The sequence below is a fragment of the Mercenaria mercenaria genome, chromosome 5 (genome assembly GCF_021730395.1).
Source record: "Mercenaria mercenaria strain notata chromosome 5, MADL_Memer_1, whole genome shotgun sequence".
Classification (NCBI taxonomy): domain Eukaryota; kingdom Metazoa; phylum Mollusca; class Bivalvia; order Venerida; family Veneridae; genus Mercenaria; species Mercenaria mercenaria.
Window position 1 is genome coordinate 33095857 of NC_069365.1, and position 25470 is coordinate 33121326.

The window sequence follows — 25470 nt, forward strand, 5'->3', positions numbered from 1 at the left end:
CTGAATGTCTGTTTTAAAATTGGTGTGTAAAACTGTACATGTCATCCAAATTTAAAGGCTGTATCTTAAAAAACAAGTAGGTAAAGGTCACAGTCCGGTGACCCCTTATCACTTGTGGTCATCAGGTAACTTTAACTAAACAGTCTAGGAAATATGATCTGATAATTTTTTGAAGTATTTTCCCTATATAACTGATATAACAAGTGACACCCAGGGTGGGTCCTCTTTTCACCCCAGGGGTATAATTTGAACAATCTTGTAAGAGATCCACTAGGCAATGCTACATACCAAATATCAAAGACCTAGGCCTTAGACTTTCAGACAAGAAGATTTTTTTTTCCGCTTTAAGTCTATGTTAAACTTGGGACCCCCAGTGCAGGGGCATAATTTAAAACAAGAGCTGTCTCCATAGGATGACACATGCCCCCGATGGCACTTTGAATGAATATATAGTTATGGCCGATATTAGAGTTTAGGACCTTTGACCTACGGAACTGGGTCTTGCGCGCGACACGTCGTCTTACTGTGTCACACATTCATGCATAGTTATTTTAAAATCCATGCATGAATGACAAAAATATGGACCAGACACACCCATCAATGCAGTATCATGAAAAATGACCTTTAACGTCTAAGGGTGACCTTGGCCTTGGAGCTACGGACCTGGGTCTTGCGTGCGACACGTCGTCTTACTGTGGTACACATTCCTGCCAAGTTATTTGAAAATCCATACATGGATGACAAAGATATGGACCAGACACGCCCATCAATGCACTATCTTTTAACGTCTAAGTGTGACCTTGACCTTTGGGCTACAGACCTGGGTCTTGCGCGCGACACATCGTCTTACTGTTGTACACATTCATGCCAAGTTATTTGAAAATCCATCCATCGATGACAAAGATATGGACTGGACACGCCCATCAATGCACTATCCTTTAATGTCTAAGTGTGACCTTGACCTTTGAGCTACGGACCTGGGTCTTGCGCGCAACACGTCGTCTTACTGTGGTACAAATTCATGCCAAGTTATTTGAAAATCCATCCATCGATGACAAAGATATGGACTGGACACGCCCATCAATGCACTATCCTTTAATGTCTAAGTGTGACCTTGACCTTTGAGCTACGGTCCTGGGTCTTGCGCGCGACACGTGGTCTTACTGTGGTACACATTCATGCCAAGTTATTTGAAAATCCATCCATCCATGACAAAGATATGGACCAGACACTAAAATTGCGGACAGACTGACAGACTGACAGACAGTTCAAAAACTATATGCCTCCCTTCGGGGGCATAAAAAATTGGTAGAAGAACACTAGGCAATGAAACATAACAAATATCAAAAGCCTATGCCTTGCAGTTTCAGGCAAGAAGATTTTTGAAGTTTTTTTCAATATATAGTTTTTTCCTATGTAAGTATATGTAAAACTAGAGACCCCCCGGGGCAGGGCCTCTTATCACCCAAGGGTAATACTTTGAGCAATCTTAGTAGAGGGACACAAGGCAATGCTTCATACTAAATATCAATGGCCTAGGTCCTGCTGTTTCAGACATTCAAGAAGATTTTCAAATATTTTTCCTATACACCTATAAAAGTCTATGTAAAACTAGGGACCCACCCAGGTGCGGGGCCTTTTTTCACCCCAAGTGCATAATTTTATCACTCTTTATAGAGGACCATTAGATAATATCACATGCCAAATATCAAGGTTCTATGCCTTGCAGTTTTGGACAAGAAGATTTTTAAAGTTTTTCCTTTTCGGTTGCCATGGCAACCAGAGTTCTGCATGGAATTCAATTCTTTGAACACTTTTGAAAGGGGGCCATCCAAGGATTATTCCTGTGAAGTTTAGTGTAATTCGGTCTGTGGTTTTTTAAGAAGAAAATTTTTTTACAAAATGTTGAAACAATTAGACATCAATGTTCCAACAAGAGGGCCAAGATGGCCCTAAGGCGCTCACCTGTGTAACACACCATAACAGTGTAAACATGTTTTACCTAGTGATTACATGGAGACAAATATTATGACCAATATTCAGTAAGATTGGACCAAAAAACGTTGCATCTTGAGAAACAAGCATTTTCTTAGATTTGACCTAGTGACCTATTTTTTTACCCCACATGGCCCAGATACAAACTTGTCCAAGACTTCATGATAACAAACCCCATGACCAAAAGTTTTGAAGATAGAATCAAAAATGTGCCCCCTAGGGTGTCAACAAGCTTATTCTTTGATTTGACTGGATGACCTAGTTTTTGACCCCACATGACCCAGATAAAAATTCATAAGATATTTCATACAGACAAACATTCTGACCAAGTTTCATGCACATCAAATGAATAAAAGTGTTAACTTTGATTTGATTGGGTGACCTAGTTTCTGATCCCATACGACCCAGTTTCAAACTTGGCCTAGGAACCATCAAGATAAACATTCTGACCTAGTTTCATGAAGATAGGGTCATAAATTGGGCCTCTAGGCTGTTACAAGCTTTTCCTTTGATTTGACCTGATGACCTAGTTTTTTACCAGACATGACCTAGTTTCGATCCAGGCCTAGAGATCATTAAGATAATCATTCTGTGAAAGTTTTTATCAAATCAAAGTATAAATGAAACCTCTATATAGCTGAAAAGGCTAAATTAGAAAATTTTGCCCCATTCAGGGGCAGTAACTCTAAAACCCATGATGGAATCTAGCCACTTTTTGAAAAAAAAAAACTGTGATCTTATTGTGACTTAAGTTGTGTGTAAGTGTGGTTAAATTCAAATATAAAATGTCACTTCAGTTTCTATCATGTTCACAAGGTAAAAATCACCAAATTTTGACTTTTTTAGGGGTCAATTAGGGGCCGTAACTCCGGAATCTATGATTGGATCTGACGGATTTATCATGGAATCCAAGATTTATTGTTGTTGAAGATATTCTACAAGTCTGTATCAAATTAAACCATAAATGAAGTCTCTACATGGCTGCAAAAGCCAAAATATTGAACCTATAAGGGGCCATAACCCTGGAACCCATGATAGGATCTGGCCAGTTTTCAAAAGGAACTGAGATATTATGCCAATACAAGTTGTGTGCAAGTTTGATTAAAGTTGATTGCAAAATGTGGTCTTTATCGTGTTCACAAGCCAAAAATAGCAGATTTTGGCACTTCAAGGGGCCATAACTCTGGAGCCCATGATGGGATCTGGCTAGTTTTCTACAGGAACCGAGACATTATGCCAGTACAAGTTGTGTGCAAGTCTGATTAAAATTGATTGCAAATTGTGGTCTCTATTCTGTTCACAAGAAATTGTGAACGGAAGACTGACGACAGACGACGGATGGACGACAGGTGTTCACAAAAGCTCACCTTGTCACCAAGTGACAAGTGAGCTAAAAATATGTGCATGTCCACTTCATGCTGATAAGGTAGATCAAGTTTTATTTGAATTACATGGAAACTGTAGGAGATGAGTATACAAGAATGTGTTATGTGTAAATTATGTTCATCAAGCAGGTTAGATTTACCATATTGCAGTATTTGGATTTACCATATTGCAGTAAAAGGTCTTTTTTTAAACACTTTTGTAACATTATGATGCTAGCCATCATGCAAGAAGGTCAGTACGCAGTATTCATTATCTCTCTTCTGTTGTTGGTAGAACAAAGTGGACAAAACTGTGAAGTCATGTGTAGGCAGCTATGTGCCCGAAAGTGAGGGAGACACTGTTAACTTACCTGAAGTTGAGGACCTGCTTCCTCAAGTATAGCTTCAGACATTCCTCCATTACGTAACTGTAAATCCTGCTTTGTGTTATTGACAATAACGTCAGCCTGAATGAAACATGGTGTTTTAAACATGCTGAGTTTCAACATAAGTCATGCATGACATTGATATTAATTTTAAAGTGCTTTAACATTGCATTCTTGCAGAAAACAAATGAAATTACATATTCAAATTTGCAAATTATTTCTTTTTTTTACCAACTAAGTATTCCGTACTTTGCTCATATACTTTTTTCTAAATTCTGGAAATCTTTCATTGTGAGACAAATATTTGGTTAAAGTGGAATTATGCGCATTCTTCACGTAAAAATCCAGCTGAAATAGATGTGTGTGTAAAAAGGGTGGAGGAAATTATAGCTTTTAACCCAATATACCAAACACTTCTTGTTTCTAGTAAGAAATAATAACTTTCCAAATATGAATTTTCCTATTTTGACTGGGGCAGTCTTTTTAACCTTAACCCTTCTAAATTTCTAAAATGAACTGGTTTACTATTCAATTTGGGTAGTGCCATTTATTCGAAGGAACATTCACTGAAAATTTAATGACTAATAGCGAACTGTGCATACCATTATCAGCCTACATGGACATGTAGACTGATCTTCGTCTGCACTGGTTGCAAAGTCAGAATCGCTTGCCACCAGCAGGCTTAAGCTAAGAAAAGTCAAACTGCACATAGGAGTTGCTTCCCTTCAACTTAAGAAATCTCTACATATAGGTAAGGGAGATCAGTGCATAGAACATTGAAGAAAAGAACTATAATATTATTTTGTTAGTCCTATTTCTTTATTTCTAAAGCATCAGCTTCAAATACTTATCATTAATTCAACACATCGAAATGCAGAGCAACTGAAAATTGCTTTTATTAAACATTCATCAAAAATACACTATGTGCAGTAAGATGCCACTTTAACTGGTAAATTCTATTAAACCCCAATTATTGAATTGAATACAGAGAAACAGCTAATAAATAGCATATACATCTGTCTGATATTCAAAAGACTCCCAAATTTTTTTTAATGTGTTTGGTCACCTAGATAAGCTTCTGATTAAGTGTACAATAAAAGTCATTTCCCATCTTCAACTATACCAGTGATTGTGCATTTTCAATTTTTTACATTTTAGTATATTTACATGAAATTTAGCGATTTCTCCGCATGTGATATGGACTTTGATGTTCCCTATTGCATCTGCATCCCCACCATTGGAAACTGAAATATAAAAACATTGATACGGATATTTCAGATGTGATGACACTGAAGAGGCAGATGTCGAAGAATTTTGATTCTAGCCCCATGGGTTTTGGCATTCTATAAAGTCACTCTGATTAGATATGTTGACCTGAAACAAGAAGGCTGTGATAGCCCTATATCCATCATGTGAATTTTAAAACTTGATTTTTTGATAGAGGGTCACAGTATCTGTAAAATCAGTCTGAACTTGGGTCAGTGGTTTCTGACAGGAAGATTTTTGAAGGTTTCACTACAACTATATAAAATGTACATACAGGAACAATAATATAAATGCAATACAGGAAATTTTTGACAACTTGAATAATATGAATAAACTTGGTAAAAGGTCACTAAAAGAACATTCAGTGAATTCATTTCCACATTGGACCAGTAGTTTCAGAGATAATGTCGTTTCAAACTTTTTCTATTTTTAGGTCATGGTCTTTTTTTTTAATGAAACTGACAGAATTTGAACAATCTTAGACAAGTGTCCCATAAGAATCAGTTCTGTAATATTAATTAAAAATTGAACCAGCAAATTAAGAAAATAAATCATCTGAAAATATTTCTGTTTTTCGCTCTTGCTGCCATGCTTTTTGACAAATCAGAAAAATATTAACTGTATTAGTCAGGGTTCCTCAAAGAGGCATTCCTGAGAAATTACTACAGAATTGGATCAAGGGTTAAAGAAGGAGACCTCCTCTTAAGATTTTTCTATTTTTGATATAGTGAAAATGTTTTCTGACAAAAAGGTTCTCATTGTGTTCACTGACCATATCAAAACAACCTACCCCACCCCTTGGCTATTATACCTTTAAGTTTTGACATAGCAAATACATCTGAAGAAATTTGGTAGAATGTCACTAAAAAAAACCCCATAAATATGTGTGATATTATGTTAAAAACAGACTGACAATTTTAGATTTTTTTTTAAGTCTTCAATATTGCCATACAGAGAAAACTGGCCCCACCCTCCTTGTGGCCCTCGTGAATATTACCTAAGTCAAGTCCATAAACTTGGAAATACACCTCACCATCATACAATATCTCTTTGATATAAATATTGTACTCCTAAGAGGATATGAAAAATGTTCACCCTGATAAACTGGAATATTGACCAAGGCATCAGCCAAAGTCGATAATCTTAGTACAAGTACTCAAAAATGTTCACCCTCTCAGGATTGGAAGATTAACTTTACTGTACTGAAAACATAATAGGTCTAAAGTTTTAGTTTTTAAGAAATCAACATAATGAATGAAATGATTTATATAAATGAGCCGTGCCATGGGAAAATCAACATAGTGGGTGTGCGACCAGCATGGATCCAGACCAGCCTGCGCATCCGCGCAGTCTGGTCAGGATCCATGCTGTTCGCTAACAGTTTCTCCAATTCCAATAGGCTTTAAAAGCGAACAGCATGGAGCCTGACCAGACTGCGCGGATGCGCAGGCTGGTCTGGATCCATGCTGGTCGCACACCCACTATGTTGGTTTTCCCATGGCACGGCTCAAATAATTAATCAAAAATAGAAAATTAACAATGATAATATACAAGAATATTAGAGATTCATGTACTTCATACATTGTACAGTGCTCAATGACATCAGTAATTCTTAGTTGTTATTCTGATAATCTCACCTGCAACTAGACAAATGTTATACAAGAAGAATAAATGTACATGTATAAGCATCAAGTGAACTTTAATTGTTGCAGAATGTAATTCAATGCAATAGAATACCTGTACTTATCATATTGAAATGATTATGAATAAAGTCACATACACAGAGAACCAATAACTACTACATTTGCAGGAAACCGAAATCTAACATTTATGCATGAGAATTTAAAATTACTCAGGAATATGATGCAATATTGAAGTTTAAATTATTTTCTTTACACAACTGAAACAAGTAGTGTTCTACAATACAAAATTTTACTAAGCAATTTTTTTCAAAGCATTATTGTATCCAAAGGAAGACTGGGTGTGTGCTTGAATTTTTTGATAAATTACTTAAAAAATATTGTTCTGTCAATTTTCACATTGGGCTTCTATCAGACAATCTCACTCCTGGTGACATTTTCATGTATACAAAAAGTTCCGCTATGTAGATTTAGTGAAACTTTTCATAGTTCTAAACTTACTTATTTTCAGTCATATCGCCAAATAAAATGTAAATGTCTATGCGCTTAATTTTTCACAAGCTTCCAAATATCAGTTGAGTACATACATTGCCACGTATTTCAATTAAAATATTTTACATCCTAATTACCTATTGTCAAAATTAACTTTAAGAAAGACAGTAGCTCTGACTGTTTAACACTTACTTACACCAGAGACAATAGATTCCCAAACTATTACAAATCAATCTGGAACTAGAGCTGCTTTTGAGAAAAGCACATGTCTCCCACAACTGCCTAATCAATGTCTCCCACAACTGCCTAATCAAGGTCTCCCACAACTGCCTAATCATCTGAACCTAAACCTCAGAATAGTAGTATATGAGTCAACCATGCACCAAGACCTCAACTGCCTAATCATCTGACATGATTAGGTCTTCGGGCATATATGACTCATATACTACTATTCACATGATTAGACTAAGTAGTATACATATCATTTATGCCCCAAGACCTGAGCGATTTTCGGTAATTCAAGGGACATAATTCTGAAGTGACTGAGCCAATCTGGCTAGTTATCGAACTTGGCCTAGGACTTATTATCAAACACATTTTGTTGAAGTTTGGTGAAGATCAGATGAGAACTGTTCGACTTACAGCGCGGACAAGATTTGTGACAGACAGACAAACACACAGACAGGAGTAAATCAATACCACTGTGTGGTGGGAGACATAACTTGTATTGAGCGTTTTCTTAAGGAATACAAGAGGGTCATGATGACCCTGGATCGCTCACCTGAGTAATATGAGCTACATGTTTCAAATGTCAAACTGATAATAAAATATTAAGAAAGTCAGTAGGTCACATTCATGGTCAACGAAATTCAGTTTTATGATTTGTGTGCAAAACTGTGTATGTCATCAAAATTTCAAGGCTGTATCTTAAAAAACAAGAAAGTAGGTCAGTAGGTCAAGGTCACAGTCAAGTGACATCATATTACTTGGGGTCATCAGGTAATTATAATTAATGAGTCTTGGAAATAGGATCAGATGATTTTTTAAGTATTTTTCCTATATAACTCACATAATAACTAAGTGACCCCAGGGCGGGGCCTCTTTTAACCCCAGGGGCATAATTTGAACAATTTTGGTAGAGGACTACTAGACAATGCATCATACCAAATATCAAAAGCCTAGGTCGTATGGTTTCAGACAAGAAGATTATTAACGCTTTTTCCTATATAAGTCTATATAAAACTTGGGACCCCCAGGGCAGGGCCTCTTTTCAACGAAGGGGTACAATTTCAACAATTTTGGCTGAGGACCATAAGACAATGCTACAAACCAAATATCAAAGGTCTAAGTGTTGTGGTTTCAGACAAGAAGATTTTTTAACTTTTTTTCCTATATAAGTCTATGTAAAACTTGGGACCCCCGGGGCGGGGCCATTATTGACCCTAGGGGGATAATTTGAACAATCTTGGTAGAGGACCACTAGATGATGCTACACACCATATATCGAAGCCCTAGGCCCTGTGGTTTTGGACAAAAAGATTTTTAAAAATTTTCCTTTCTGTTGTCATGGCAACCATAGTTCTGCATGGAATTCAATTCTTTGAACAATTTTGAAAGGGGGCCACCTAAGGATCATTCCTGTGAAGATTGGTGTAATTCTGCCCAGTGGTTTTCAAGAAGAATATTTTTTAGAAATTGTTGACGGACGATGCACTAAGCACGACGGACATCAAGTGGTCACAATAGCTCAACTTGTCACTTTGTGACAGATGAGCTAAAAAACAGAGAGATGTGTACCAGTATGATATCTGAGTATATGGTTATAACCAGGTATATATGATACCAGAGTATATTCTAACAACCATGTGTGCATACAGGGATGTGATTGCCAATTTGCCAAAAAAGAGGAAACCAGAGGATACCCTTTACACTTTTAACAATATTATGATTTTTGCACATGTTTTCCCAAATCCATCTACCTGTTTTAAACTTTTCTGTGCAAAAAGAGGAAATAAGCTGAAAAGAGGAAGAATCATATCTCTGACATTTAGGGTACGTTAATACAACCAGGTGTGTATGATAATACAATTACTGGTCATATGGAGACTTTCCAGTTTTTTGATGCATGAGTGGGCACCTGGGTAGAACCACAAACCTTTCGCAAGCCAGCTGGAAGGCTGCCGCACATGAAGAATTCAATGGCCAAAGTGTGGCTCAAATCCACATCGGTTAGGGAAAAGTAGTTCCAAGTAAGCTACCTTAACCACTCCGCCATGGAGGCACCTGCATGCTGTTACAACCTGGGCCTAGTTGTTGGAAACTGTTAATTTAATGGTCAATTAACTTTTAGAATTATATTTCGACATTTTATAAAACTTAGAAAAACAATGTACCAGTCAATTACTAGGAGCACTAAAACATTTCTGCAGTAGAATTAAAACATCACACATTAGTGTTTCCCATAATGATTAGTACTTTTAACCAAAATTCAATAGGCGGTTAGTTTAACAGCTTGTAAAAGTTTTCGAACAACTGGATCTAGAAATGTATTATGAACATAGTGGGACAAAGAAAGGTTGAAGAACACTGAAAACTGACCTTGCATTAAGGCTGAAAAAATATAATAATATGATCAGCTTATGCACACATGTTTACTTTGATTTTACACTAGTCCTAAAATGGTAAAAAGTCTGATCTTCCAAAAACTGATAATAATATATATAATAATATTTTTCATATTTATTGATTCAATCAAGGTTTTTCAACATAAATCTCAAGGATTTAAGAGAAAAAGACAAAATAGTTTTGTACGAAAAGACATACTGAATCTTGAAAAAAAAAAAGACAAATTGTATATACTTACTTTGCCTTGATATTATAGATCTGACCCCAATAGGGGTCTTAAGTTTGGCCTTTGCACCACCTGAGGCCCCACCCTGACTGCTGGCTGAGGCACGAGATCTCGCTTCCTGCTCAAATGCCTAAAAATACATATCGTATAAGGTATCTCTGAAAAACTACCATGATCAAGCATTATGCACTTTCGACATGTATGATATATTATACAACTGTTATATATACTAGAGGGCCAAGATGGCCATGCTCACCTGAGTAACAAACAATAACAGTGTAAACATGTTTTACCTAGTGATTTCATGCAGACAAATATTCTGAAAGATTTTCAATAAGATTGGACCAAAAATGTGGCCTCTTGATGTAAACAAGCTTATTCTTTGATTTGACCTGGTAACCTAGTTTTTTATCCTACATGACCCAGATAAAAATTCATGCGAAATTTCATGCAAACAAACATTATGAACAAATTTCATGCACATCAAATGAACATGTGTGTTAACAAGCTTTTCCTTTGATTTGACCGGTTAACCTGGTTTTTGATCCCATATGACCCAGTTTCAAATTTAGCATAGGAATCATCAAGATAAACATTCTGACCAAGTTTCTGACCAAGTTTCAGGAAGATGGGGTCATAAATGTGGCCTCAAGAATGTTAACAAGTTTTTTGTTTGATTTGACAGGAAGACCTAGTTTTTGACCCCAAATGACCCAGCTTCAAATATGGCCTAGAAATCGATATCATCAAGACAATTATTCTGACCAAGTTTCATGAAGATTGGGTCATTAATGTGGCCTCTAGGTTGTTAACAAGCTTTTCCTTTGATTTGACCTGATGACCTCTAGTTTTTGACCTGACATGACCCAGTTTCAATCCGGGCCTAGAAATTATCAAGATAATCATTTTGTGCAAGTTTGTATCAAATCAAAACATAAATGAAACCTCTATATGGCTGAAAGGCCAAACTAGAAAATTTTGCCCCTTTCAGAGGCAGTAATTCCAGAACCTATAATGTAATCTAGCCAGTTTTCAAAAGAATCTGAGATCTTATTGTGACTTAAGTTGTGTGTAAGTGTGGCTAAAATCAAATATAAAATGTCACTTCTATCGTGTTCACATGGTAAAAAAGGCTGTAACTCCAGAACCTAAGACTGGATCTGACAGATTCATCATGGAATCCAAGATTTATTGTTGTTGAAGATATTTTGCAAGTTTGTATCAAATTAAACCATAAATGAAGTCTCTATATGGCTGCAAAAGCCAAAATAGCAAATTTTGGCCATTTAAGGGTCCGTTACTCTGGAACCCATGGTGGGATCTGGTCAATTTTCGAAAGGAACTGAGATATTATGCCAAAACATTTATTTATTTATTTATTTATTTGGATTTTACTGCGCACCAACACAGCCAATACAAGTTGTTTGCAAGTCTGATTAAAGTTGATTGCAAAATGTGGACTCTATCGTGTTCACAAGCCAAAAATAGCCCTTAAAGGAGCCATACTCTGAAAACCATGATGGGATATGGCCAGTTTTCGAAAGGAACCGAGATATTATGCCAATACAAGTTGTATGCAAGCTTGTTTAAAGGGGCCACAACTCTGGAACCCATAATGGGATCTGGTCAATTTTCGAAAGCAAATGAGATATTATGCCAATACAAGTTGTGTGCAATTTTGATTAAAGTTGATTGCAAAATGTGGTCTCTATCGTGTTCACAAGCCAAAAATAGCAAATTTTGCCCTTAAATGGGCCATACTCTGGCACCCATGATGGGATATGGCCAGTTTTCGAAAGGAACCGAGATATTATGCCAAACCAAGTTGTGTGCAAGTTTGATTAAAATTGATTGCAAAATGTGGTCTCTATCGTGTTCATAAGAAATTGTGAACAGATGACGAATGAACGACGGCAAAATGTGATCACAAAAGCTCACCATGTCACTACGTGACAGGTGAGCTAAAGAAGAACTAGAATGTGTCTGTAGGACACATGGTGTGCCCCCACTGGTACATTTGTCACAAATAAGGGGCAACAATTCAAATGTTTGCAGTCTTAAGGGGATATAGCCTCAACAAACATTTTATAAAAAGGATTCATTATTCTTGGCCATAATACTTTTTTACCTATGAGCATCACAAACAAAAAATCCTTTATTTTGGCTATTTCAGGGGCCATAACTCTGTTATAAGCGCTAAGATTCTCAAAAAGAATGCCAACTGTGCAAGGTCACATTATGATAAAGACTAGAGCAAGGTTTTATGATCAAATACTTTTTGAGCTACACACATTAGGTGAAAATGTACATTTCTGACTATTTCAGGGGTCATAACTTTAAAAAAAGAGGTTGGAGCCAGCCAAAAAATAGGAGGTGTGCATGTTGATATCATGATAAAGACTCATGCAAGGTTTCATCCATTTATATCATATACTTTTTGAGCTAGGTGTATCACTGCATTTTTAACTAATTCAGGGACCATAACTCTAAAAATATGGGGCAGAGGCAGACAAAAAATACGAGGTGCCAAGTTCATATCATGATAAAGACTCATGCATGGCTTAATCAATTTATATGTAATACTTCTTGAGTTAGGCCCGTCGCAAGGTGAAAATGTGCATTTTTGACTATTTCAGGGGCCATAACTCTGGAAATAGGGGGCGGACCTAGATGAAAAACAGAAGGTGCGCAAATTCATATCATGATAAAGACTTATGTGAGGTTTAATAAATCTATATTAAATACTTTTCGAGCTAGGCGCTTTACAAGGTGAAAATGAGCATTTTTGGCTATTTCAGGGGCCATAACTCTGGAAATAGGGGCAGACCCAGATGAAAAATAGGAGGTGCGCAAGTTCATATCATGATTAAGACTCATGCAAAGTTTCATGAATTTATATCAAATACTTTCTGAGCTAGGCGTGTCACAAGAAGAAAATGTGCATTTTTGACTATTTCAGGGGCCATAACTCTGGAAATAGGGAGTGGAGCCAGATGAAAAATAGGAGGTTCTCAAGTTCATATCAAGGTAAAGACTCAAGCAAGGTGTCATCAATTTATATCAAATACTTTTTGAGCTAGGTCTGTCATGAACTTCGGACGGACAGACGCACAAGACCAAATCTATATGCCCCCACCACTCATGAGGGGGGGAGGAGGGTGGCACAAAAAGTATTATTACTGTGCCTACTAGATACTGATACACACTTGGAGCGATTCAAAATTTTGGATAAGATCAAAGTATGCGTAAATTTAACACTCATAATGCACGGAGAGATATCTAACAAATTAACACAACTTTGAAATTAATGGGCCATAACTTTAAATGATACACACAGAAAGAAACAAATTTACTTAGACAATGACAAAAGACATGCACAAACATGCATCAACAGCTTACATTGTATGAAGCATTGTCCTGATGAAAGATGATAATGTTCACATATTTCAGTGAAGTGTTTGGGCGGTTATTACTGAAGTCCTGTATACACTGTAATGTACAGTGTGCCACTCGGTCTGCCGGGTACTTCAGTAGTCCTGTACCGAGGGCTGGAAATGCTATTGACTCACATTTTTCATCACTGGCTGATTTCAAACATTCTTTTATTAAAGCTTCCAATCCCTGTAATACAAAGTAACCTTTAAACAGTAATTACATTTTAGTTAAATAGTAAATTGCTGCTAAAAATGGTGAAAACCTTTGCCCTGCTTTCAATTATAACATGCAATTTTTTGTTGAGAATTCAATGAAAGTATTTTCATCAGAAAGCAATTGCTAATTTTATCTCTACACTTCTTTAACTACATCTCCTCTTAATTATTATTATTAATTAATTAAGTATTTATTTACTGCATCTAAATATTCACAAAACCAGTACAAGCACAATGTCTTATAAATATGGAATTGAATTTCCACCTAGCCAAATATAAACTTTGATTTTTTTTTAATTGCATTCATTTGTGAAATACAGGTCATATTTTTAATAGAATTTACAATTTATAATAATAATACCTCCAACTATCAAATATATTTGGTATGAAAACTGACAAATAAAGTAATCTGAGTATTGTAGTATATGCTTATATTTCACAGGTTTCTCTTACTTTCTCCTCAGCATGGCCGGTTCCCCACACAGGAAGTGCCACAAAGTAGACTCTCTTACATGGCAAGTTCCCGGCTCTGACAACTGCTATATCACCATACTCTATACCATCAGGGTAGTTCTCGCAGTCATCTGACATGTCATCACCCGCCTTCTCAAGTAATGCACGAGATGCTCGTCCACGGCCCAGGTCCAGATTTTTGCTGGCAGTACACACAATCACATCACTCTGTAATATATCATAATTACTTTATCATAATTACTGTCTCATTTAAAATTAGGACTGGGACAATTACTCGGTTAATCAGATCTGATTCGATTACTAGGTGAAACCAGTTTCAGTTTTGTAAAACTGCTAATCGCTCTCAAACAAAAAACATCACTTACTGTACTTTATCTATATACATTTCTTTGACTAGCACATAGACCCACAGTATATTTCTGCTAAAACACATTGAACATAGTCAATAGTCTCTGATTTGCCTGTCGTGATATGTCGTGATAAAATACACCAAAATATGACTTATTATCACATTGTTTGCAAAGGATAAAGTTCGTAAGTTCCTAATGTAAGCAGCTACTGGAAGTACCTTAATACCGTCGTCAGGAAAGAAAACAGCATTTTCAAGATGGCAGCCGATTAACCGGTTCACTTCAAGTTCATACAAAAGATAAACTGGTTTCAAAATATTGAAATCGTCCCAGCCCTATTTAAGACCATTCATAACTAATCGTGACAAAACAAGTGTAATTAATTACTTATTAATCACATGTTTCACACCACTGGAATGAAATAACACTGTATCAAGTTTTTGATATTGGGGAAGTGTTATAACATTCTGACACTGATCAAACTGATTTTGTCTTAACAGATTAAGAAACAAAAATTTTATATACTTCAGCAGAAACAGCAGACATAATAAAAAGAATCTTGCATGTACCTTATAACGGGTATTTTTTACCTGCTGCTAATTTTTACTATTTTATACGTCCAAATCAGATTCGTAAATATTGGCCTCGTATAAATTCGCCACATAAAGTCAAATAAACTGGTAGACCTTGTGACTTCGAAAATTTCAAAATCATATAAAATAAAATCATGTGTTTTTACCCCAAATCCGTTAACTTTTACAGCAGTAAAAATAACCTGTTATATGGTATGTCAGTCACCAATCAAGACAACAGTACACTCAGTTTGTACATGAGATGTAATGAAATGTGCAGCACCCTCACACTTCCATGGGCAGAACTCAAACAGAAACACTGACTGGAACTTATGATCTCAAAGGACCAGGAAATATAACAATACTGAGTCCAATAACAGAAACATTTTACTACTACTACTACTACACATGACACTTAACCTTTAGATTGCTGGCGGCAAGTGATTTTGCCTCTGCGACCATTTCTACTACAACACATGACACTTAACCTTTAGACTGCCGGCGGCAAGTGATTTTGCTTTTGTGACCATTACTACAACACATGACACTTCACATTTAGACTGCTGGCGGCAAGTGATTTTGCCTTTGCGACCATTACTACTACAACACATGACACTTCATCTTTAGCCAGCTTGCGGCAAGTGATTTTGCCTTTGCGACCATTACTACTACTACACATGACACTTCACCTTTAGCCAGCTGGCGGCAAGTGATTTTGCCTTTTCAACCATTACTACTACAACACATGACACTTCACCTTTAGCCAGCTGGCGGCAAGTGATTTTGCCTTTGTGACCATTACTACTACAACACATGACACTTCACCTTTAGCCAGCTTGCGGCAAGTGATTTTGCCTTTTCAACCATTACTACTACAACACATGACACTTCACCTTTAGCCAGCTGGCGGCAAGTGATTTTGCCTTTGCGACCATTACTACTACAACACATGACACTTAACCTTTAGACTGCTGGCGGCAAGTGATTTTGCTTTTCAACCATTACTACTACAACACATGACACTTAACCTTTAGCCAGCTTGCGGCAAGTGATTTTGCTTTTCAACCATTACTACTACAACACATGACACTTCACCTTTAGCCAGCTTGCGGCAAGTGATTTTGCTTTTCAACCATTACTACTACAACACATGACACTTAACCTTTAGCCAGCTTGCGGCAAGTGATTTTGCCTTTGCAACCATTACTACTACAACACATGACACTTCATCTTTAGCCAGCTTGCGGCAAGTGATTTTGCCTTTGTGACCATTACTACTACTACACATGACACTTCACCTTTAGCCAGCTGGCGGCAAGTGATTTTGCCTTTGCGACCATTACTACTACTACACATGACACTTAACCTTTAGACTGCTGGCGGCAAGTGATTTTGCTTTTCAACCATTACTACTACAACACATGACACTTAACCTTTAGCCAGCTTGCGGCTAGTGATTTTGCTTTTCAACCATTACTACTACAACACATGACACTTAACCTTTAGCCAGCTTGCGGCAAGTGATTTTGCTTTTCAACCATTACTACTACAAAACATGACACTTTACTGTTTGCTATATAGTCAGTGAATTTTCAGTGAACACCCCTTCAAATAATAAAAGGTACTGCCTAAACTGAATGACAGACCAGGCCATTTTAGAAATTTAGCAGGGTAAATATTAAAGACTGCTATTGTGAAAGTTACCAGTAACCATCTTCAGGCACCCAACCATACAAAACAATAGCAGGCTAGGTTAACAAGTTATAGATTGATATTTCAAAATAAAAACATAACTTCCCCATAAAAAGATCAAATAGATAAAAACAAATATCAACTGACAGGTGCACCTTATCATTTCCTTATAAATAAGGTTACATGTACTTGGTAAACAAAACAATTCTAATGACCAAAAAAAATCCCCGAAATGTTACCCTCTGAATAATATTTCTGTCACATGACTCATTTTCCAGGAAAGTCATAAATGAGTCAGACAGGTATAAAAGCAAGATTAGTGTGTACCTTAAGTCCTTAATCCATTTGATCATCATTTTATATTTATAAATCTTGTGTTTTGCCTAATTTGGAAATGAAATCCCAAAAAGAATAGTGAATGTATATTACTACATCTAGCATTATAAAAGGCAAGTATCCACCTACAACGGAAATCAATTATAAATCAGGCCTATATTCATTATGCAGTTACCTCCCCTGATTTCTTGTTTCTACAAAACATCAAAGGACAGCACATGAATTCAGTGCAAGTAACAAAACTTGTTGAAACAAGAGGGTCAAGATGACCCTGGATCGCTCACCTGAGTAATATGTGCTACATGTTTCAAATGTCAAACTGATGATTTTTAGAAATTTTTTGGAAGATTTTCCGATGTACAATCAAGTAACCCCTGGGGCGGGGCCAATTTTAACCCGGGAGTCATGATTTGAACAAATTTTGTAGAAGTCTACTAGGCAATGTTACATATCAAATATCTAAGATCTAGGCCTTCTGGTTTATTTTTAGCAAATTTATGAAGATTTCCCTATGTACAATCAAGTGACCCCTGGGGCTGGGTCAATTTGACCCTGGGGGTCAAGATTTGAACAAATTTTGTAGAGGTCCACTACGCAATGCTACATGTCTAAGATCTAGGCCTTCTGGTTTATTTTTAGAAAATTTTGAAGATTTTTCTATCTGCAATCAAGTAACCCAATGGTGTAGGGTCAATTTGACCCTGGGGGTCATGATCTGAACAAATTTTGTAGATGTCTATTAGGCAATGCTACATGTCAAATATCTAAGATCTAGGCCTTCTGGTTTATTTTTAGAAAATTTTTGAAGATTTTCCTATGTAAAATCAAGTGACTCCTGGGGCGGGGTCAATTTTGACCCTGGGGGTCATGATTGAATAAATTTTGTAGAGGTCCACTAGACAATGCTACATGTCAAATATCTAAGCTCTAGTCCTTCTGGTTTATTTCTGAAAAATGTTTGAAGATTTTCCTATCTTAAATCAAGTGACCCCTGGGGCGGGGTCATGATTTGAACAACTTTAGTAGAGGTCCATCAGGTAATGCTACATGTCAAATATCTAAGCTCTAGGGCTTCTGGTTTTTGAGAAGAAGATTTTTGAAGATTTTCCTATGTAAAATCAAGTGACCCCTTGGGCGGGGTCAATTTTGACCCCGGGGTCATGATTTGAACAAATTTGGTAGAGGTCCACTAGGCAATGCTTCACACCAAATATCTAAGCTCTAGGTCTTCTGGTTTTTGAGAAGAAGATTTTTAAAGTTTTTCCTTTCGGTTGCCAAGGCAACCAGAGTTCTGCATAAAATTCAATTCTTTGAATAATTTTGAAAGGGGGCTACCCAAGGATCATTCCTGTGAAGTTTGGTGTAATTCTGCCCAGTGGTTTTCAAGAAGAAGATTTTTTTAGAAATTGTTGACAGACGATGCACAACGGACGACTGACGACGGACATCAAGCGGTCACAATAGCTCACCTTGTCACTTTGTGACAGGTGAGCTAAAAAACAGCAACACAAAAACTGATTTCTTAGTCATTTCCTCTCAATTGTACACTATCTACATACAATTAAAAGTTTAAAATAATCAATGCATAGTCCAACACACATACAGTGTTAATCAAGAGGGTTATCTCAGTTAGGAATTACTAAACTAGTTAACCATCAGATACTTCTTATATGGCAGACGGTCTCATTTTAAAATGGCACAACAGCCACAACTGCGTTCAAAGTTGTTTCCTATCTTCCCAAAAACCACACTAAACAAGATCTGTTCGTAAAACCAGTGTTTTCCAGTTATTGATCAGAAAATATTTAATGTTCCAAAGTCTCTGTAACCTTGACCTACTGACTACCAAAACAACAGGGTTCTTCTACTGACTACAGATAATCCACCAACAGTAGGTCCAAGACTTTTCAAGGTATTTATTCAAACCAGTTTTCAGTCTAAAGGTCATTGTGACTCGGGTTTGCGCCTACTTACCTAGAAAATAGTGAGCATTGTCAATAACTTGCCACAGGAAATCATACTTGACTTCAGTAGCAGTTACTGATCAGGAATCGGTCTACCAACCACTTACCCAAAGACATCAGCAAAACAATATTCTTCCCCATTTCACATGATTATCTCATTTGCTATTAACCAGTTTACCATATAAGGAAATGTTCACAAAGGAAAGAATGATGACTTTATTGTGCTGAAAATCTTGCAACTGCTTTAGAAACAAGATTCACTGATAACTGTTATGACTTTGAAATTTAAATAAAACATTCAGAGTTCCACTTAAGCCAGTGCTTGGGGCATGAGAGATGCTGCGAACTTCATTACCTCAAATGAACTGTGAAGCCTTTTAACAGTTATATATACATACTTTTTCAGTTGAAAGGTCTCCTTTTATAATACACACATTGATTTTTGCTCTTCCTAATGGCAGTTTCTTTCTCTGCGAGAACATGGTATTTTGCCGTCTAGTCTGTTGTTTACCCTCTCTGCTGTAACCTGGCCTGACGAATGTCCTCTGGCTTCTGCTGGTCCAACAGATTAAATTCAAAATTTTATATTAGTACAGAAACTCTACATCATAACATTTTTTGTAACACAATTAAAATCAAAATTCATTCAAGAAATTAATGCATTTCTCTTACCAGAAGGCCCCGAGAAAAAGAGAAGTGTCGGAACTTCCTGTAACTGTAACTGAAACGCCATTTAAAAAGTTGTTGATACACTGAGTTTAAATCTTCATACAGATTTTAGAGTGTCAGAAAGTTTATTTTGGCATACAATGACTTGCTGAAGGGAAATCTCTTGCCAGCATGTTTTAGCAGTTCATAAGCTGGACCATATTTTATATTTTATGTTTCTATTAAGTAATATTGTTTGAAATAATATACTTAAAATTTGAGAAAAGTTTTCACTTCAAGTTTCCTTTTTAGTAACTGAAATAAACAATTATCTACAACTTCTAAAACATTGTTTTCACAGAGCAGTTACTGCTGGAATCTGTGAAAGAGGTCAAGCCATTGGAAGACACTTGTGCGTTATTTTGATGGTTTTCTCCATACATATGAAATTACACACAATTAGTTTAGTATAAAAACAGTCAATTTAAAGTAAAATCCTGTTATTTCACTTAAATTCAACAATTTGAAGTGTTTTTCCTGAAAGGCAACATTTTATCACCACACAATATATGGTTAACACTGAAACTGAAATAATTTAAAAAAGGTAAAAAAATTATTTTACTTCCCTGTATGGTTCAATATGAGTATCTAATTACAATCTTAAAGTTTCATACATTACAAAACATTAGTTGCACCTTAAATTTGGAAAATAATATCAAGGAAAATTAAGTAAACTGGTGGTTACTACATACATGTAACGGTTCACAGTTATTACTTCCCTGTAATCTTTCAAGTATCTCTTAACTTTTAGATATTCGATAAAACTTGTAAACATATTATATTTAAACCATGACCATGCATGTATCTACAAGTTTAAATATGTTGAGCATATTACTCTTATCTTCCTGTAGTTAAGACGCATGAATAGAAAATATACCTCTTGTCCTACAAGACAATAATTATTTCAGGCTGTCAATAAAAACAAAAGTTTTTTCTTATAATTTTTTTTCATCCTTGTTTCAGCCTAAAAGTTTAAATGTTCTTTAACTTGTGTTGTTTTGAAAAAGTGACCTAGTTTTAGTCTTACAAAGCTGTCAACCACTTTAAATTGGTGCAAACTTTAAGTTGTACGTTGTTTGCATGAATTTTCAGTTTTTCTTTTAAAAAGTTAATAATCTGGTATTTGTGACAACTGTGTACAGCCAACATCACAGTGTTTATTAACAAACATTTAAGTCTCCTTGGTCTGGTTTCTTGCCTTGTGTAGATGGTATATATCATTTGAAGGGGGCTCATTTTTCATCTTTATTAACTTTTATCTGTCTGGTCATATTTTTTCATCCCAGTCCGATACTCATGCCTGTGTATAAAGCTTTTAAATTGTATGGAGGGTGTGGAGCATGGTATGTGAGACATGTCATGAATCATGAAAATTTTACCAATGGTTGGTAACAACACTTCTAATGAACAAATACTTATCTGCAAGACATAATTACATTTTCTTCACTAGTTCAGATGTTGACAAGTTTTATAAACCTTATAAAAAAATGAGTGGTGTTCATGTTACAGTTGTTGCAATGCTTGTTGTGTATTGATAATGTCTGATAAAGGTTCTATATTCAGACTGTGTTCATTGAGAAAGTGATCAGCAATTTATCAGAATGATGCTTTTTCGTGGTTGAAATATCTGCTGAATTTAATCCCAATGAACAAGTAAAATTCCCATTCATTTTATGTTCAAAAGTTGAAATCCACGAGTGAATAGCCCATGTTTAAAGAGACCCGCATATTGCAAAGTTTAAAAAAATATTTTGAAATATTTCATGTATCAAATGTTCTTACATCATACTTTATGTTTAGAAAGATACCAATGTTGCAGTTTTAATAAATCTATTCACAGGTTGCCATTAATTCAAAAAACAATTTTCACTTCTTTACATGGCATCCAGACTTTATTCTACACTTAACGGATAAAGACATTATGCCACTACTTCCGGTGGATTGAACATGTAGAACTAAGTCAATTTTTATGTATGTATCTACCTATCTCCATTACTGTCTAACCATTTGCTGGGACGTAGACACTTTTGTGTGCGTCAAGGATATCGGGGCAAATAAAAGGGAAAGGAAAATGTGTTAGTAATTTAAAAGATAAAAACAGGGATGAAGAGCAAGTTACAGTGAAGTATGTTCAATTTTGCAAATAGCAGTTTTGAAATGCTCACCATTTGGAAGAAAGGGAACGTCAGGTTGAAGATTATTCCATAGGACTATAGACCTGAGGAAAAAGGAGTATTTGTTATGACTGTGACTAAAAAATACCTGGAGCACCTGTGATGAATTACAGACTCTGGTATATACCAGATTCAAGGATTTGAATGATAAGTATCTTTAATGTATATACTTTGTAACCATGGTAATCCTAATTAACCCTAACCTTTAGCCAGCATATTACACATATATCATACACTAAATGTGTGCGGACATGCAATAATTTGCGTTGTTTTTCCGTGCGCTCTGTCTGATAATCACTTCCGGACACGCACAGATGACTGCTCGAGGTCTGCAATGAGCAACATGGATTTGTTTTAGTCAGTGGTTGCAGAGATTTACCTGTAAGACAGCAGATGATAATTGTGTCAATTGCCTTGTTAGGGGGATGAGATAATCTTTTATGGGTATTGCAACCAGTTGAAATTTTATACATAAGAGCAAGCCTGGAGTCAATGCGTCGAAAATCTAACCTGCCTACATGTCAGCGACGCAGGAAGTGCAACCAAAAATGTGCTGCCCATCTTTAGACCATAATACTGTGACTCTAATTTGCTTTGTTGTCTATTTTTATTTACATTGTACAGCTATATTTTTACACTCGTTCCACAAGGCAATGTATTTTTCACAAAACAAGAGCTGTCTCCATAGGATGACACATGCCCCCGATGGCACTTTGAATGAATAGTTATGGCCGATGTTAGAGTTTAGGACCTTTGACCTACGGAGCTGGGTCTTGCGCGCGACACGTCATCTTACTGTGCCACACATTCATGCGTAGTTATTTTAAAATCCATGCATGAATGACAAAGATATGGACCGGACACGCCCATCAATGCACTATCCTTTAATGTCTAAGTGTGACCTTGACCTTTGAGCTACGGACCTGGGTCTTGGCACAACATGTCGTCTTACTGTGGTACACGTTCATGCCAAGTTATTTGAAAATCCATCCATCGATGACAAAGATATGGACCGGATACGCCCATCAATGCACTATCCTTTAACGTCTAAGTGTGACCTTGACCTTTGAGCTAGGGACCTGGGTCTTGCGCGCGACACGTCGTCTTACTGTGGTACACATTCATGCCAAGTTATTTGAAAATCCATCCATCAATGACAAAGATATGGACCGAACACGAAAATTGCGGACAGACCAACAGAAGGTTCAAAAACTCTATTCCTCCCTCGGGGGCATAAAAAACAAGTTTCCATTTTCATTTTTGTGCAATATATAATTATTTCCTCCTGTTTAAATCATTACCTATTGAATTAACCAAATCGACAACCAGTCCCATTCGGAAACATGCTCCTACCAGTTGCCATAATTTGATGTCAACTTCAAAGCTACACTCTCCAATGCCTCTGTGGATATCGACTGGAGAGGGTTTAAAAAAAACTACGCATGGCAGAGCGAGGAACGCGTCTTAAAGTTCAATGTGCGTGTTGTTAAACAGGTCCCAGAAAAGTCACAAATTAGCTATATAGCTAAATCTAGCTATAAAACCTGAAAGTAATAATGCAAAATATGTCAAAATCAAATGCAAAATGGTCATAATCGCGTCCAAATGGTTTATAGGATGAAAGACAATAGCAAAAAAACAAGATCTTTGCGGTCACATTTTCATCAAATGCAGCAGTATATTTTGCGATAAATCATTGGTGAATGTTTCACTTGTGAAAATCATCAAAGCATAAGACAAATTTAGTAATGATCAATTTTTCGCAGAATTTCGCAACATGTGAAACTGAAACTGCAAAAATCTATGTTCTTTGTGATTGTCTTTTGCCTCAAACTGTTTGAATGGGATAACAACTATTTCACATATTGACATATGTTGAACAATTGTTATTGATTTTATAGCTGTTTCTATTTTAAACTATATAGCTAATTTGTAAGATTTCTGGGACCTGTTAAAATGATTATGAAGAATATATATATGGAACAAACTATTATCATAAGTCTATAATATATAACTGGCACAAACCTGTTCCACATCTACTTTCCTCAGCTCCCATTACATAATTTAGACCAAGTACTGTATAAAATTGTAATCAAGTTGCTTTGTCACTGTCAGCATGGTCAGTCACTTATTTCAATCAAAGAAACTTTATAAAATACATTTTTATACAATGTCATGTTACACTAGATACTAAAATTCTCAAACTTCATGAAGTTTAAATGATTTCGCCAGCGTTATAATTAGCACTATTGGTATATGATAAACAAGTAAAAAAAAAAACAACACTTGTTACCCTGGATATAGGCCGCAAAACCGAAAGAGGAAGGGGAAAGAGAGGTAGCTTCTCAGTACTTTCGTTTTCTGACAATAAAAACAAAAGTTTCCGAAACAGCGAGGTTGTTCCTAATCCCCGTACCGTACCCGTATCCATCTTCGCGAACACTCGTTTTTGTACGCAGAAGGGCGGAAATGTACGGAAGCTGAAGTCTATATTTAGAAATATATTTCGCGGTTGTTATATAATAATTAAAATAAATCATAAAATGTAGATCTAGTTATATTAAATAATCAAACGGCAGATAAATTTCTTAATTTGGGGATTTTTTTTCAAAGTCGTAGGTATTTGTATTTATTAGAACTTTTAACATACATAATTTATGGTATAAAATGAACGATAGTAAGTTATATCCATGTGTGTTACAACATGAAATAATAGTAAGTAATTATGTTTTAATGTGATAAATGAGAGAAAAATACAAAGATTTTTACTTTGGGATTTTTGTTTCACTTGTGACACAGCGATTCTCAAATAGATTTTATTCTAAAATTTCTCGTTTATTTTCAGAATTAGCCAGAGGCTCTTTTGTTACATGCAATGTCGATTTTTAACAGAGGATGGACACTTAATTGTGTTCAGCATGTTGATAATAAACATTTGAAATTCCCTAAGATAAAACTACAGACTGTTCTATTCTTCTTCTTCTTCTTAATCCTAATTATTACTATTATATGAAATCCCGGTGCCATAAACAGATTATAAAGATATTTGGAATTAATTAAGGGATTTAATAAAGATATATGATTTTATTATGTTTTGCATTTCATCTTCAAGCTGTAATGATAACATCAGCAGAATGTTTTACTAGTATATCTAATTCAGTTGTATATCTAATTCAGTTTGAAAATGATCCATTAAGTTTATATGCTGAAAGGAATGAAAGAGCCTTTTTCTTGGAAGTTTTACAAATATTTCAAGGGCGTGGGAATGCGACGGGTGCGATCTCACCCTCCCCCTTTTCGGCATAGCTTGCACTTTTCATTATATTTCACCATATTGACGGCATTATTTCGTAGTTGATGAAAGAATAACCGCGAAACATATTTCTTAAAATAGATTGAGGTTTCCGTACTTTTCCGCCATTCTCCGTACAAAACCGAGTGTTCCCGAAGATGTACGGTACGGGGATTAGGAACAACCAAACAGCGACACGATAACGGAAAGGCTCCTTTACGCGGAAACGGTATAACGTGATGCCACATGTTTATTATGTCTCCC

At 36.0% G+C, this 25470-nt stretch overlaps 1 protein-coding gene across 6 annotated transcripts in view; it reads right to left on the reverse strand.

Moving 5' to 3' along the window:
* Positions 1-24325, reverse strand: part of LOC123556829 (protein mono-ADP-ribosyltransferase PARP14-like) — a 41684-nt gene extending 17359 nt beyond the window's left edge. The window contains exons 1-7 of one of the 6 annotated variants that reach the window (XM_053543120.1): positions 24208-24325; positions 19431-19584; positions 14098-14325; positions 13394-13615; positions 10007-10124; positions 4913-4989; positions 3731-3826 (exon numbers count right to left, since the gene is read on the reverse strand). In XM_053543120.1, coding sequence (XP_053399095.1) covers positions 3731-3826; positions 4913-4989; positions 10007-10124; positions 13394-13615; positions 14098-14325; positions 19431-19514 — 825 coding nt within the window. In that variant the 5' untranslated portion in view covers positions 19515-19584; positions 24208-24325. Of the gene's footprint in view, positions 1-3730; positions 3827-4912; positions 4990-10006; positions 10125-13393; positions 13616-14097; positions 14326-19430; positions 19588-19704; positions 20320-20432; positions 20531-23215; positions 23404-23939; positions 24181-24207 lie in introns of those variants that run through there. The other 5 variants (XM_053543123.1, XM_053543119.1, XM_053543121.1 and 2 more) reach the window with 5 other exon arrangements.
* Between the last annotated feature and the right edge of the window lie 1145 nt (positions 24326-25470).